General features: G+C 34.7%; 1 protein-coding gene across 3 annotated transcripts; it reads left to right on the forward strand.

Moving 5' to 3' along the window:
* The first annotated feature begins 1,767 nt into the window (after positions 1–1,767).
* On the forward strand, positions 1,768–17,040 carry LOC117327525. 3 transcript variants are annotated; one of them, XM_033884565.1, is made up of 11 exons: positions 1,768–2,014; positions 3,749–3,871; positions 4,867–5,015; positions 5,199–7,096; positions 7,691–7,790; positions 7,972–8,898; positions 9,108–9,245; positions 9,521–9,592; positions 10,040–10,113; positions 11,222–11,245; positions 12,920–17,040. In XM_033884565.1, exons 1-11 carry the CDS (start codon positions 1,965–1,967, stop codon positions 13,019–13,021), a joined length of 3,657 nt encoding a protein of 1,218 aa, XP_033740456.1. In that variant the 5' UTR covers positions 1,768–1,964; the 3' UTR covers positions 13,022–17,040. The 3 variants fall into 3 exon arrangements, with proteins under 3 accessions (XP_033740456.1, XP_033740458.1, XP_033740457.1); XM_033884567.1 differs by lacking the exon at positions 11,222–11,245 and adding an exon at positions 11,149–11,182 and having other exon boundaries at positions 12,920–13,029; XM_033884566.1 differs by lacking the exon at positions 11,222–11,245.
* The last annotated feature ends 556 nt before the right edge of the window (positions 17,041–17,596 follow it).

Raw genomic sequence — 17,596 nt, forward strand, 5'->3', positions numbered from 1 at the left:
CCTCCTGCGCATCTGTCAATGAAGTAGTGCTTGATTGACTGCTTTCTGAGTTTTGTGACCTTATTCCTTTGTGCCCCTACTGTTCCCAGTTTTGTGTTGTGCGATTTGATATGTACATTTGTTGTGTAGCATTTACTTGTGATATATTTCTTGTCTGAGTTTCTTGATCATGAATGAAGCTTGGTTTAGTCTGGGTTCCTCTTTTTTATTGGTGCATGTTTGTTAGCTATGTCAGTAAGTGTATTGTTGAAATGCTTGTATTCTTGTTAACATCAGTATGTATGTCTGTTTCGTCGAGGGTGGCTTTTTGTAGATCCAAGTGGCATCTTCTACAGTAAAGCGTTGACACCTTTCCTCATTTGACCCTGTCTGTTACAAGACTATGACAAGCCAAGTTATCATTTATTCACGGAGAAATGTTGATCCAGTAATCAACCAAATTATATGAGATATCTTATATAATTTTCTTTATAAAATATCTTATATGTTAGATAGCTCCTAAAGTATATCAGATGTCTTATATAATTCGTATATAGGTTCATAAAGAAAAGTTTGAGATATCTTTTATAAGATATCGTATATATTATATAGGATATCTAAAGATATATGTGGGAAAAGACGAACAGATCTTATCCGACATTATGTCACACAATGTGGGGCCACTTATTCTGTGAGGGACAGGTTTCTGACAGACGTGCTGGACTTGTGTGGGAATGAAATGTTTTTAATTCTAGACAATACATCAGATGAAGGATTTGTCCAAATCATTTTTGGACAAGAACAGGAAAGCAATGAGGACTCCAAAACCTTCCAGATAATGGCAACTCGCTTTCTGAGAGCTGCATCACATGCATTTCTCGCAGCCAACGACCAAAGCTAAATCAACAGACACGCGCTCCGCGATGCAAACGCGACAAATTATTTTTTCTCTCCAATCTTGAAAACCATAGACTGTAAAAGAAAATGATTGAAATTGTATTTATTAATTTGAATTTCTATGTATCTCTTTATGAGGAATTCAAAGAATGAATGAATGAATCATAATGAATAAGATGACAAACGCTGGATCAACATACATGTAGTTCCATGAATAAATGAGAACTTGGCTTTCCACATCGTGTTTTAACTAGTAGCTCAACCCTGTTTTATCTCTGTATTAATGTAAGAAAATATGTTTGTTGAATCCGAATTAATTTTAGCTTCCTTAGTCATATTACTGACAGTTGTTTTAACGTCATACTTAAAAGATTTATGTCGAATTTGAAGAATTGTTTTTAGAATTAGTTTTTTTACTGTTCATAACATGCATGACTATTTAGGACGTCAATTCTATTTCACATATGTATGCATTTTATATAATACATTTGCTCTTTACTATGTATTTGATTTACTCTTATGTTATATTTTATCAATTTGTTATCAATTCTGTAATTGGACCTTCGGGTCTGTTGAAAGATGATATACTGAGTAAACACGGTGGTTCTCATTATAGGGACATTTAATTATCATTTGCTTTACTTTGCTGATATTCTGGTACTTTTTCATGCGGAAATACAATTACGAAGATCTAGATGTTAGCCAACAGAAATTAACTCTACTTCGGTACTGAAATGATGTCAGGTAGACGAGAGTGTAAAAAACGAACATTTTTGTGTATTATGAATGATTTTTTCCCGGCTCAGTGTAAGTTCACAAATTAGACTATTACTTCCGTCATTGAACATATGCGCAAAGTGGATCATAAACTTGTTCATACCTGCGCAAGTTGTTACCAAAACAATATGGCGGCAATAGTGGTATCTAGCCCCGGAGTTATGCTATTATTTTCGTGATTTCGCAGGATTCTTTTCGATGGGGACCTTATCTGAGCTGAAATCAATTCCAGGGACTCTGAGTATGAATTGGAGATCTTTTGTTAAACAATCTGCGATGTAACTACCAAGGGATAATAGATTACCATAATAATGGACGACGACAACGATGCGAAAGCAGTCATGGTCACAGGAGCTTATTCGTATCCTTTTCACCCAATATTTATATAAGGTCTGTGGTATAAGATTGGAGCAGATAAAGTAACTACTAACATTATTTCATGTAAAAGCGATGTTACGTACGTCGATGTACTGCCACAATGATAAACAGGTTAGGTTTATGTGATGGAACAACATTGATATAAAATTCTCCCCGTCTTGCTACAAAGTTAGATTTCAGTTCGAAAAAAAGAATTAGGCCTAATAAAAAGTTCTATGAAATTAATACAGCGCATAGTCCTATCAGAGGGACAAACACATATAATATAGTAACTGGCAGGGTTGAAAACCAGTCAATTTTAAACATAACTCCAATGTTATAGATACTTACCCAACTAGAAGTGAGGAATTATGGTGAATATGGATTTTCCAGACACTTAAACATGAAGGTGGTCTAGAAGCAAATATGCTTTCTAAAAAAGCCCGATTACAGCTATTGCTATTGATGAAGACTATTCATGAAAAGAATGTCGATATTTCAAAGGAATGTGTTTTGATTTACGGATATATATACTCTATGTTTCCTTAAAATAATATTATTTAGGTACATTTCTGCTTTATCCATACACAATTGAACTTTTGCCAGATTTGTCGTACATTCCATTGACATGTACAGTATATGTAGATAGGTATATCTGTATTAATGATGAGATATGATTTATATTTTTGTCAGAATAATTCAATAGAGAAATTATGGTATATATGCTTTATTTTTTTTCTTTCACTCTTAAACATTATTTTCTCCTATTATTTGCCTAAATATCCCAATACCAAAATTAGTGAGAAAAAATCTACCTTTAGAAGTCATTCATTGGATAGATAAGATAAAATTAAATGACTTTTTGCTGCATATGTATATATGCATTTGATATCTATTTGGCGTGCAGTACTTTATTTTTTACATTATGTAATGTTTGATATACAGTACAAACATTATGTTTCTGTGATAATACGTACATTAATCTGTCAAGGGATGAAATAACAATGATGGAATGAAATATAAAGTGATCAGTTGTAAAAAGTTTGGTTTGGTTTTTACCATCGTGTTCTATATTTCTTGAATTATACATGAATCTGTCAAGACATGAAGTGAATTACTCAATTAGATGTTGCATCATTTTTGGAGGAAAACACAAGATTTCCAAGATATTGATGTTATTACAAAATATGTGATTTCAGAGGAAATGACTATCCTAATGCTGGTGTGGCTTTTAGTATAGTGTTTGGATTCATATGTATACATCTTCATTTTTTTTCATTGTTTCTGTTGGGAAATCATAGTTTACTTGAAACCTGGCAATGGGAATATATACACTGAAAACAGAATATACTGGGAAAATGTTGATATTTAAATTCTGTGTTACAGTTAATGTATACATTGGTATATTCACATTGATCTTTTGTTTATATGTCATCCCGATGCTGATTTTGCTGTGTTCTCCATATTGTCTAGCATGTGTACCCATTCAATATCTTACCTAGTAGTGTTTATAGTTGTCAAAGAAAGTTATTACATGTAGCCATTCCATAGCTGTCCGATAATTGCCTGTACTTATTGAACAGCTGGGAGTTGTGATGCCTCAGTTTTCTGCAGGATAAAAAACTTGACTAACAATTGATGACATCACAGGTTTAATGGTAACTATATAGATGTGTAAAATGTTAAAATGTACCAAATGCCCGAACACATTGTATGTTCCCTAACAAGTTTTCTACAGAAAACAGTACCGAGGTCTGCAGTCACAGCAATTTGATCATTTGAAACAGCTGGAGTATGACAGCAAAGCAGACTCCCTGGCCAGGTCTAAAAAGCTTACCTATGAGACCAATAAACGTAGAAGGTAATTAAGTACTCTCTCTCTATATATATGTCTGAGAGGTACAATAAAGATATACAAAGTTGGTAAATAATCAATGTACAGTTTATTGTGTTGATACTGTTATACATTATTAAGTAAAAATTCTCAGTATTGATTTATTTCTAGGCCACATGTCTTTTTAGATCAATCTTTCATCATGATATACTACACACTTTGAAATTGCCTAGAGCGAAGATTAAGCTTCTGTGATATTTTATTATATTGTGCATTTGTATTTAGCTGTCTGATACACACTCAAAATGTTTGTACTATTGAGGTCTGATTGTTAAAACTCAATTAATAGATTCATATTTATTTAATGGATATACACTGTAGTTAATACCTTATTTTGTTGGATTTATATGGATTAACAGTACTAGTGTCTTCAGTAGCTGTCACTCTCATGGCAAATGTCGGTCATAGATTTATTTTAAATGTACATAATGTCAGATGTTAACTTCACTAATAGGTATCATAATATTTAACCCCATCACTATTATTTTACTAAAATATGACTGCACATAAATAATGTAAAACAAATGTACCATACATATACCTTTTGAATTATATCAATACCATAATTTGCGGATCATGAGAAAGAAATGTGAGTCCTACTCTATATCCAGAATAGTGAAGATAGCTGAGGTAGTGGCAAAACCCGTTATCAAAGACAACCCCTACTTTCTTAAAGTTCATATATACAATACTATACCATGGAATAAGAATTACTTGTCTTAAGAAACCACCTGTTCTGCAAACACAATAAAACCTGTCTAGAGAGACCACTCTTAATCCATACTGAAACTTCTGGAAGATCACTCCTTTTCACAATTATAACTTGCATATTTTCCTGACAACACTAATTCTAATTTAAGTTTAAAATGATCTAAAGAAACTGTACATGTGAGTAAGAAAGATTTTATGTACTTTATGCACTTTCCACAATTGTGTTACGTAATCGATTATTTTGTTGATAGGGCGCTTGCAGCCAAACGCAGGGCTGAAGCAGATCGCGAGGAAAAGAGGAGGAAATTAATTTTAAGTAAACGACGTGAGCAGCAGAGAGAAGCAACAGAGCGTTATCAAAGATCTCATGTTTCGTCACGTCCAAACAGTCATACTGGAGGTATGTTGTTTGTGTTTCTTACTAAAAGTGGCATAATTATAGATATTTCCATCTTAATACATGTATATAATTACATATATGTGAATAGATAATCCTTTCTGAATTATAGGTAATAAAAAAAACATATCTCAATAATGATATTTCAAGTTGTGTTATAGTTAGAATTGATTTTTTTTAACACAGGAAACACATCCCCAAACCGAGCGCTTGAGGATACCCTACGTCTGGTGCGAGGATCCTTGTCTAGACAGAACAGTACAGGATCCATGAGTTCTGTGTCAAGACAAAGCAGTACAGCATCTATGGGCTCAGGTGGCCGCTCAAATAACAAAGACCCTCTTCATCGCCCTTACTTCAACAAGTATGCTAGTACACACCATCCTCCCTCTCCAGGGGATGTGCATAAGTCTTCTAGGCCCGGCAAGGAAGCAGAAAAACGTGAAAAACTCCATGATAAAAGTTTACGCAACCTTTCAAATAGCAGAAGTCTGTTTGAACAACAACTTGAACATCACCAACAATTACTGGTACAGGATCAGCAACAGTCATTGTACGAATTCAACAATGCCATCATGCAGGAAATTGCATCAGACAGGAAGGTTCAGGGAGAGGAGGAGGTGGATATAGGAGGTATGGTTCACAGTGACAGTCTAGACAGTGTGGATAGCCTCGAAGGCTCTGACAGTACTCCCAGGGGTAAGGGATATGGGTCACTGGGGCGGGGTGTAGACGATGAACCTGCAAACACAAGTGAAATAGTCTATGATGCAAATCAGAACTTGAAAGATATGAACAACATGCAACGTAATAACAGTGATTATAGTGAACAGCATTATATGAACAACCAATTTAATGCACGCAATGATCTTATTTCAAATGACCAACGGACATTCTATTTGGAAACAAATGCCAGAATTGAATCCTTTAATGTTGATCATGTACCTTATCCTCCCTCAAGTCCAAGGAGTGTTCAGAAGTCGGAAACCCGTCCAAAAGCACATGTTCGTGCTTGGGCTACTCCTTCTCCTGTAGACCAGGCAAGTGCTCGGAGTAATTCTGTGTATTCTGATGCTTCTAATATGGCCACCAAAAACAATCCGTTCGCTGTGCGTAATACTATGACGTCAGTGACAACTACTACTGCCTATGGTAAAGGGCTGACTCCAGGGGTTCACAATTATGTTCAGAGCAATGCTTGGACAGAAGAGGCTGACAGCCTTCAACAACAGTACACATCAAACCCTCAAAGGACTAATAACTCCAACCAGCCCTATGTCAATGCTGGGATGTATTCTCAGGCTAGTGTACCATATACTTCAGATCAAAATGTATCTAGTGCATACCAACCTCGGCCAGTAAATTCTACATGTGATAGTTTTGGTGCAAAACAGGTGCTACAAAATGGCGTAAGTTGTAATGCAGTTCTGTCTCCATCTCAGCCACAGCCTGTGTATAGTAAACCAAGTACAACACAAGTACAACACGAGTCTGGGAAAAACCTGGATTTCTTAGAGACAGTGACTAATGGAATGTTGGAGGTCACCAACGACCCTCCAGTGTCTACCCCCCAAACTGGGAGTCGTTTACCTCGGCCTGTCAGCTCTACAAAAACTAATGTAGCACCATCCAGTGTTTCTCTCCCAAAACCAACACCCCCAGTTATAGTAAGTTCTCCGCAGAACGGAGTACAATCCTCCTCACGGCCCCCTGTATGTACCGTAAATACAGCTACAACGTCCAGCTTTGGCTATGTTCATGGTAAAATGGCTGTGTTGCCTGATCATCCGGCTGTACAGGTGCGTCATGTAACATACCAGACATTCCGTGCAGAAGAACCTCCTTCTGTTGTTGGCATTCAAAAGAAAGCCAAGGATGACATTGAACTGGCAAAATCCTCAAAACTAAAGGATGATATGGCAATGTGTGAAGGAGATGGTGTACAGGGTATCCTAAAGCGACGACCTCCCTCAGGAGGGATACTCAAAAAAGCTGATTCCACTGGTAGTATGAATAAGAAGTTTGATGTCCGGGACAGTTTAGAAGTGACAAGGGCTCACCTTCAGCAGGACAAAAATTCACCAGTAAGTAGATTAGTAGTGGCAGTAAAGTCCTATTTCATTTCCTGTGATTTGATAATTTTTATTGTATAGTTATGTCAAGTCATCGCAAAATGGTATAAGGAATTATATAGATCTGTAAAATGTACATGTGCATATCAATAACAAATTTCTTTTTTTCATTAATTTAGAAGTCAAAATTTGGCAAATTGTATATTTCAAGTTTTATTTTTCAAAAGTTGTCTGTCTCAGATTGAAATTTGAATTCAAAGCAATAAGTATTCATTTATATAAGATAATTATTTAAAAGATACTAAAGATTAAAACAACATATAGTAGATGAAGTCAAATCTTCAGGACAGACCAACTCAATTACATTACCTGTTGTAAGACACTTTCAAATCTCACATTTTGTTAATTTCATTTTAATTGAACCTTCATGAAGGTATCACCTGCAATAAGAGAGCAGACGGCGTCTGAATACAGGTTTAAAAGTCAATGTATTAGAAATTTTGCTGTTATAATTCCAATATGGTAGGGTTATTAGGTATAGTATATTGCCTGTTATAGTTCCAGCCTTTTCTGTCACTTCATGTCACCATGACCATTACTTTACAGACCCTAAAGAAGAAAAGTGTAAGGTTTGCTGATCATGATTTATATGAAGATGAGGATGAAGCTGAGCATACAGATAGTGATTACTTATCAAGAAAACCAGGTTTGTCATCAAGTCGATACTTTATTTTCAAAAACAAAGATCTTATCCTGTGATAACCATGAGACTAAATGCAGTTAGAGAAATGAGTTTCTCAGGTTTTTTCAGATGTGTCCTTTTAATTACAAACTTGTATTCATATATGTAGTTAATTTTTCAACCTTATATTGAATTTTGTGAACAGGTTACTCCAAACGTCCTGTATCAGCGAAGGCAGTGATGCAGACCACTCCTACAGAGCCCACAGGGAAACCTCCGCGTGTGGCCAGTGCTGGTGTTCATCGTACATGGATTGGGCCTCAGAAACATAAATCAACAATACGACCACAGGCTGCTGCTCATATTATAACTCATAATAGAACACCAGTGTCAGGGCTCAATGGCACACCAGAAAAAGCTGTCACTGTTACAAACAATAATTTCATGAGTAAAGTTCCGGTGCAGAATGGGAAAGCCTCCAATTCCTCTAATGTGCCGGAGGTAACTGTATTTAATTTAGCCAGATTAAATAATGCTGTTGCTACTTCTAATAAAAATGAGACAAATTCCCATCATCAACAGCCATCTGCCAGTCATTCACCTCCATCTCAAGGGGTCAGTGTTGGTGGTAAATCATATGATGCACCTGTATATGATGAAAATGGGATGCGAATTGACCGTACGCCGACAGATGACGAGATTAACTTCCTCTGGGACAAAGTACGAACTTGTCTGAATCGTAGTAGTACTACTGGACAAAATGGTGTTGTTGAACCTGAGAAACCTATCCAGTCAAATGAACAGCATCAGTCCCAGCCTCGACAGGCAGCTACCATGTCACATACATATATTGATGGAGCAGCCCTGGGACAGATGTACAACACTCGCGTTGCTCCGTCACAGCCTCACACACAGCCATTCTCCAACCAGAATTCCTTCCAGAGAAAACCTGCCAGTGCTACAGATCAGGCGCGCAGGTATGGACTTCTTCAGCAGCGGAGACAACACAACCCAAACAGCATGGGTAAGACCCCGACCTCGGCACCCAGTAGAGAGTTCATCACCTACCATGGCCCTGTCATGAGCAACACAGAACCTCAACAAGGAATACCGCCATCTTTGCCTCCAGATGGTAAGCACCACCAAGTTATCCTGTAACTCTTTGGAGAGTAAAGTAAATATTTATGATGTTTAGTTCTGATGAACCTTCACCTTTTGAATTAAGGATGCCATAATTCATGATATTAATAACTATTTTATTTTGTAGCCAGTGTCGTACAGACATGCTATTTTTGGGTCAAGGAGAGTGTAAAACATGTACTGTTAAATTATTTTTTGTAGCCAGTGAAAGTATGGCTGCCTTCATGGTAGCCGAGCAGTTAACTCAGCATTCTTTGTCTGAAAGCCAGATCAATGCGGCAATGGAGGAGGCACAAAAAAGACAGCAGGTGAACAACAATGCCAGACCAAACCAAAAAGGTATGTACATTGAAGATTTCTCCGAATTGTACTCCCATAACTTAGGCAATGGTAATTGTACTTTAATTTGTTGAAATTTTCAGACTTCTATCTATAGTCTGTCATATGTGTAGTCTATCTTGTATATGTGTTTATTTCATTTTTGCCAATGAAATGTAGAAATTTATCAAACTAATAAAACTTATATTTTCACTGCAGCGATGAGCAATTGTTTGTTGATGCAATTAGATTTGTATATGTACAATCATATAAACATTGATTTAATCTTTTTACAGTGCCTTCAGCTTTGTCTATTGAAGAGAAAAGACTGCTAGAATCATTGGACCGACTTAATGAGAAATTGAAAAGTAAGTTTTACAAAATAAAAAATGTATCAATCTTTTGTGAAGTACAGTATATACATGGTACACTAAAAACTCAGCGGTACATTATTGACTGAGGTCTGATAAAAATAAAGGGGTCTGAATCAAATATGTCTGCCAAAGTAAGTATGATAAAGAGACTATTTAGTTTTAAAGCTCTCAATTAAGATTACATTTGATCTATCTTAAAGAAATATTTTGATTGAGTTAATGTAAGGAAATATCTGCTGCAAACAAGGTATCCAAGCTATGCTTAGGAATAAACTCAAACTCAATAATTGGCATAGATAATAAACAGCACTCTTAATTGAAGGACAAACTTTTTTTTGAGTCTTGGTTCAAGTAATGTTTTTACTGCAATGATTTATGTACCAATTATACATTTGTTCCTTGGTTTCTTCGCTCCTTATAATCCAATGGTAAATATTTCAGTTTCAGAGTTTCCTGGTACTTTACCTCCCCAGCCGAATATGCCACAAGCTCCCCCTCCTCACCAGTTTGTCTATGTGAGTATTTCTCTCTGGTAGCATGATAGACTAGGTTATAGATAAAATTTAACTGGCTGGAGGAATGGGAGGGAACTCTACCATGATGGAGTAGGTTATAGATAAAATGTAATGGGCTGGAGGAATGGGATTAAGGGAACTCTACCATGATGGACTAGGTTATAGATAAAATGTAACTGGCTGGAGGAATGGGATTAAGGGAACTCTACCATGATGGACTAGGTTATAGATAAAATGTAACTGGCTGAAGGAATGGGAGGGAACTCTACCATGATGGAGTAGGTTATAGATAAAATGTAACGGGGTGAAGGAATGGGAGGGAACTCTACCATGATGGACTAGGATATAGATAAAATGTAATGGGCTGGAGGAATGGGGGGAACTATACCATGATGGACTAGGTTATAGATAAAATGTAATGGGCTGGAGGAATGGGAGGGAACTCTACCATGATGGACTAGGTTATAGATAAAATGTAATGGGCTGGAGGAATGGGAGGGAACTCTACCATGATGGACTAGGTTATAGAAAAAATGTAACGGGCTGAAGGAATGGGAGGGAACTATACCATGATGGACTAGGTTATAGATAAAATGTAATGGGCTGGAGGAATGGGAGGGAACTCTACCATGATGGACTAGGTTATATATAAAATGTAATGGGCTGAAGGAATGGGAGGGAACTCTACCATGTTGATTATCATCTACTTGTATGGTACTATATACTATCATTATCTTATTTTCTAACTTCAAGCTATAAAACATGTTATGATTACTATTTAAGTATACTAAGAAGAAACATTTTTCTCAGTATGCGAAGTTGTCATGTGTACAATGCTATCTTAATTTCTGAATCAGTACATTATTAGTTGCCATCAAGTTTGTTTATTTATATATAATTAGTACTTACTGTAATTTTTATGTTCACAGTACCAAAATTTACTGCAAATTCATCCAAAAAGCTCCAAAGGTGTTTATTAACATCAGATGTGGTGTAATGTGATTTACTGATTAAAATGTTTGATGGATTTTGTAGGCTAATTTAAGGAGTACATTAAAAGGAGATTGAGGTAACTAATATTGTGATATTGATGTTGTAATATTTGCAGACTCATTGCATATGGTCACCTAATGTAAGAATATATATTGAGATCACCTTTAGTATTTCTCTCTCCTGTTTCCACATTCTAATACCTTTTGGTGATGGAATCATTGTTCACTCAGCCATCTCCCTTCACTCATCCTGCCCGCCATGTTGCATGCCAGTATATTTCTGAGGGTGAAGCCTTATGTGGTGTCAACCTGAAACCCAACCTTCCTTTTGATTAGCCTGACCAAACATTGTCGCCCTATAATCAGAATATCCCACATCTAACATTTGTTCTCCAACCATGTGAGACACCCAGTGATGTTTTGCATTTAATATTTTCTGATTTTATAATGTTCCAATAAGAATTCTTCCCTCATCCCAAATATGGTGATTGTGTAATGTTAGACATCACTCCCCACACATCCATAGTTTTGCTGTTTGTATATATTCATCAATGGTTCTCCTTTGTGACTCTCCAAGTTGTGCTGGATTTACTTTTAAATCTGATAATCATGTCCATTGATTAAAAGTTTTACTCAATGGTACCGTGGAAACATTGGAATATGATGTGGTTGAGACATGATGTCTTAGAAGGCCCTTCCCCAACTTGGGATAAAAAGATTATTTCCAGAAGAGCAAGTTATTTTACTAACATCTTGTCACCATTATATTGATGGCATCCATCAGGCAATATGAATCAGGATTCAATTAGAAAAGGAAATGGGTATCGTAGAGTATAGTAATTTATAAATATTGTATTAACTATTGAATTAAATGTTGTTATTTTAATGCAATGACATACATATATAGAATACCTAATAAACATTAATTTTGGCATGTTTAGTAATGTTTGTTACTGGTAGATGTGTATTTATACTTTGGTAGATGTGTATACTACTGTACATGGCAATAACTCGCACATTCTTTTCTGATCCTGGTCACTTGCACTTACACAATTGGTCATGGTCAACTAAAAAGTACTTTGAAACAAAACCACATAGATATATCAGTTCAGCTATGCTGTCAAACAAGCAATAAACAATTTATGTTTTCAACTTTTTCTCAATAACCAAGAGGGCCAAGCTCATGGTGTTGTGACAGTAGCATGCTAGGATGAAGGGCTACCACACTTGTTAAAATGAACATCTTTGACCTACTCTCAAGGTCAAAGGGGTCTAATTTGTTAAAATCTTTAAATGACTTCTCAATAACCAAGAGACCCATGCAGGGTCATGATATGGGACCAGTAGCATGAATGACCTTGATCTACCTTCAAGGTCACAGGGGTCAAATGTGTTGAATTCTTAATTTCAAAACATCAGTAATTAGTAAGTATGCATTTCAGAACTCGGGTAACACCCATGGGCCTCTTGTTACATAACCTGAAATGAAATGTAATATATATATATATATATATAAGTTAAAAAGTTTAAGGTGAACCTTACGGACGAAAAATATGCATTTAAAAAGAATAAAAACACGACACAGCAGCTAGCGCTTTCGTCACGTCTAGACGTCTAGACGTGACAAAAGCGCTAGCTGCTGTGTCGTGTTTTTATTCTTTTTAAATATATATATATATATATATATGACAAACGAGAGTCATGTTTGTGGGATTTATGAATCTTTTGAAACCTCAATTAGTTAAAAAAAAATATGAACTGTGAAATCTGGAGTTGTATAATTTATATTTTGTTGTGTTTGTTTGATTTTGCAGACAAATGGATTCAAGGGATCAAAGCCTTTACTTTCACAACAGAGAGGAAATTCCAGAGGAGGTTCCACGACTACTCTGCGCCCAACAAATATACGCTTCTAATGTATAGAGCTATAGCCATGTTTTGGCTGAAATGTATATTAGAATTTAGAAAGTATGTGGCATATTATTATTCCATCCACAACTATGCTTTTAAGTAGTAGTTATCTATGCAACTTGCTGTTCTAAAGACACATGTTCTAGGATGTATATACATGTATATGGCCAACAGGCACGCCGCATCCAACAAATACATTCCCCTGTAGAATGTATACACCCAGTCACAAAATTCTTCTGCTTGCAAAGTTCTGAACTGGTGCAATCCTGACTCTTGTCGGGGACACTGACTGAGAGTCGGAGGGTATAAGATCATCTGTGAATTGGCAAAATCTTATGATAGCGGACCAGAGGTTCAGTCAAGAAAACATCAAGTGCATTCCATCAATAGAAAATGTAATGTTCAGGAACCATTGATGCTTGCATAAGTGTGTTTTCGTATAAATACCATGTGGTGGGTAATATGATCGGCAATAGTCATTAAGACAATAAGTGCTGTAGAAGTAATTATAGAGTTACATCCCCTTTCCAATGATTACAGTGTAAAAAGCTTGCAGGGCTTTTAGGGGATATGTATTGCTTTAACAATAATAATGTACTTATTATGCTTGTTATTCTTACTACACAAAGTTGTAGAATTGGGCACTATCAAGTCCAGTAACACACCACATATGGAATCTGATCAGCTAGTGTGCCAAATCTAGAGGTTTATATAACATGGATGTAAAACTCATTATTATAACTGGTGAAATTTTGTCGTTGAAAATCAAGTGTTGTGAAAATTGCTTTTCTACAGGCAGTTTATTGGTGAAACAAAACAAAGCATACAGGAAGGGTAGTATGACAAAGTATTACAAAAAGTTCAGGGGAAGAAGGGTCCTGCTACTTATCCTTGGATTAAAAGGACTTAAACCTGCCAGAGTCTGTAATAATGAGTAACTTTTATCTATTTAATCAAACTAAAGTATAGATCAAAAACATTGTTTTAGGGAATGACATATCCACAGTTTAGGGGCATTATGTACTGTGAAGGCTTTTTTTTTTTAATTTATAAATATTAATCTCTTGTTTCTACAGTAATGGTAGTCATTGTAGTCGTAATATCATTAGTCGAAAGGCCCATTGTAAGATCAAAATCAATTCTTCTTAAGCACGGATAAAATTTAGTTTTTAGTTATTCCTTAAAGCAATTCTGAGAACAAAATTTCATTAAATCTGGATTTTGATGAAATTGTTTTAATTAATGTGTTATTGGATAAGATAAGAAAAATAAATGGAGTAATTGATCTAAGTCGTACAAAACCATTTCACATCCCAAAGATCTAGATATCCTAGACATGTACATGTTACTGGAGAAGGTTCATTTTTGTTGAGCATTACTCAATTAAATTATGTTTTATTCTACTTGAGGTGATCTTTGGCCCCATGGGTCAATTAACTTGTTTTGTTTAATACAAATTTATTTACATTTTTATGTTGTATTTGATATATACATTCCATGATGTATTGTGATAAACTTACTTAATTTCCTTAATATATATATATTATTTCACATGGTCTACTGTTCCATAAAGCAATTGTGATACACGTGTAGTTCATAGGTTACTTGCTACAAATGTTGTAGTTCATTATATCATGAATTACATTTTAATCCCAGACTTCAGTTTATACCTTTTCGCTTCTATTTTAATTGATATCACAGTTTTACTATGTGTTACTAAAAAAGCTAAAAACAGTTTTAAGAATATTACGGTAAATTGAACACTGGTTGTTACATCCATTAACTGAGTGTTTTCTTCTAGATTTAAACATCTGGGTATTCCTCTTTTTTTTTCTTAAGAGTTTTCTTAATAGTCGTTGTATTATTAGCGGTGTACAAATGTATATACTTTTTATTCTGGCATGGAAATTTTCTGACAAGGAGCAATGTTGCTTGTGGCTCATTGCTGATACATCATATCCTGAAAAGTATAAAAATGACCCTGCAATGAAAAATATTTCATACTTTAATGAAATGACTGCTGAGGCCAAAGATTTTAAAATGATTTTGAAGTTTTATCTTAAGAATCTTTCTTTTGCCTAACATCATTAGAAGACCAAGTATATTAATATGGATATGTTATCTTATAGTCTTAAACATGAATATCCCATGTCATATTTAAAACAATAATTTTTTATGTTATTGCATTAGGCTGGAAAAACACTCATTAGATTATATAGCAATGCTTTTAGGCTATCATATTACAGGAGAATTTTGTTTTATCTGTGTCCTCTACAAAAGTCACTTCCTAACGGTGTTTTGTACACAACTGTAAAGGATGTGAACATACACTGATTACAGTGATGAAAAGATCTTAAGTAGAATATGCATATATGTCTTACCTCTTACATAATTTTACAATTAATTTTTTAGTTGACATCAATAACTTTTAATGTACATTTCTTCATGCTTCATTCCTGTAACTTGTCATTTCAATATTACCAGAATTTACCTATAAGCTGTCTTTCGAGCAAATCTTTTTGATCTTACTTTACAGTCTCGGTGTAAGATGGGATCGTCTTTTATTGTCATGAATACACACTTTTAAATGGTCAAATTATCATAGTTTTAATAGAAGTCCTGTTTAAGATTCTGAAACCAGTGTTTTTGGGTCTATGATGTAATGTCCTTGAAGGCCAGAAAAATAAGGTTAGGTTTCATTACTTAGATATGGAAGTGAGACAACTAGAAATAATACTGAAAGTTGTCATGTTATGCATAATTTTCATTTGCATATTTTATTTGTATTTAAAAAACTAAAATCAGTAGTGACCCATATCCGTCCTCAAAAGTCTCTCTGATCATTTCACTCTGTCATAGACTAGTGTGAAGTTTTTTTTACGTTTTGAAGAAAGTACCTCCTTAAATTGTTAGTAAATGTATTGTAATGATATTACATACGCAGCTCAATGCTATTCTCGTAAGATGTACAAGCTTTTACTCCTATGATGAAAGTTTTGAACTTGAAGTCAAAAACAATGTCTTACATTTTTTCAATTTGTGGTTTTATGCATTGGTAATTTATTTTTCATCTGTTGGAAAAAAATGTCAGAAAGTGTCTTAACTGTATTTGTTGAATGTTAAAAAGATTAAGTAACTATGTATTTGTCTGGTGATAAAATATGATAGTACACTGTAAATATACAAATGTAATTACCTGGTATTATAAAGAAAAACAAAATCACTGAAAAGTAATAAATCTTAAATGGAAAAAATCTCAAGTGATGTAGCTTAATGACATTGTACCAATTATTTTTCAGGTTTTTACCTTATTAAAAAATTGACTACCAAAACAGTAAGGCACTGGCAAGGATGCTAAATCATATAAAAATTGACCAAAATATATTTTCTATGCATATGTATGTTTCCAGAACTCCATGAATTTTGAATTGGAAATTCAATCCTGATTTAATTATTTTCTATTTCTTAAACATTTTCTGACACATACAATACCTCAATTTTAGTCACAGGTATCTAATCATTTTCATTTATATCAGCAGCAACTTTAATCTTTCAAATTCGTGTAGTCACAATTAATTATCATGTAATACTAGTCTCTATGTGTTTTAACAGTAAACTGGTCATACAGTATTTCTATTTTCTGTTGATATGTAATCCGTCCATCTTGTAACACAAGTTTCAGTGTATTTGACATCTGTCAGTATTTTTGTTCCGTCCACCTGGAATTGTGCATGTCCTAATGTAGTAACTTAAAAGCACAAATTGTCTTTCATCGGCTTGTATACAACGTAACAGAAGGTAGAGTAAAATACTGTATTTATTCTGATAAATGTCAAAGAAGCTGAACAGTTTTCTAAGGGAGCCTTTATGTGTCCGGAGTGTACTTATTAGAATAAATACGGTAGTATGTATAGTGCTTTTCATTGCACTTACTGAATTATTTTATTGTTATTTTATTTAATTGCTACTGATATAGTACCATGCAAATATTTATTTTACAGAATAAAAATAATAGCATACTAAACGTGTCTAATTGTTATTTTTATACCTCTGCATTGAATGAAATCATGGTTTAAAGTACAATTCACCTGGGTCATCTCTATGATTAATTGCTATACAGAGATTGAAAGGAAGGGAAGTAACTCTAGTAGATCAGAATGCTCTCCTATTGGCTTCAAAAACAAAGCAAGTTGAACCTGTTAGTTGCCACCTGTTTTATAACTAGTTGAACGTATTAATGGCCACCTGTTTTATAACTAGTTGAACCTGTTAGTTGCCACCTGTTTTATAACTAGTTGAACGTATTAATGGCCACCTGTTTTATAACTAGTTGGACGTATTAATGGCCACCTGCTTTATAACTGATTGAACCTGTTAAATGCCACCTGCTTATACTTTTTAAACCTGCATGGAGACCTACCTGTAACTGCTCCTTATGAGGCCACCTTTTTTCTTCCAAGGGCAGAAATTGGTAAACGAGTGCAAAATTTAATCTTGACCATTTTGCTGTACTACCAAACAATGTTGTAATATTTACTTCCAAGTCAAAACGTATTATATACATGTATATACAAACAACA

Source organism: Pecten maximus, chromosome 5, assembly GCF_902652985.1.
Source record: "Pecten maximus chromosome 5, xPecMax1.1, whole genome shotgun sequence".
Taxonomy (NCBI): Eukaryota; Metazoa; Mollusca; class Bivalvia; order Pectinida; family Pectinidae; genus Pecten; species Pecten maximus.

Coding starts and splice junctions, on each gene's coding strand:
- LOC117327525 (XM_033884565.1), top strand. CDS start 1,965: ATGGACGACGACAACGATGCGAAAGCAGTCATGGTCACAGGAGCTTAT. Junction 7,791..7,971: donor TTACTTATCAAGAAAACCAG/GTTTGTCATCAA, acceptor TTTTGTGAACAG/GTTACTCCAAACGTCCTGTA. Junction 9,593..10,039: donor ACTTAATGAGAAATTGAAAA/GTAAGTTTTACA, acceptor TAAATATTTCAG/TTTCAGAGTTTCCTGGTACT.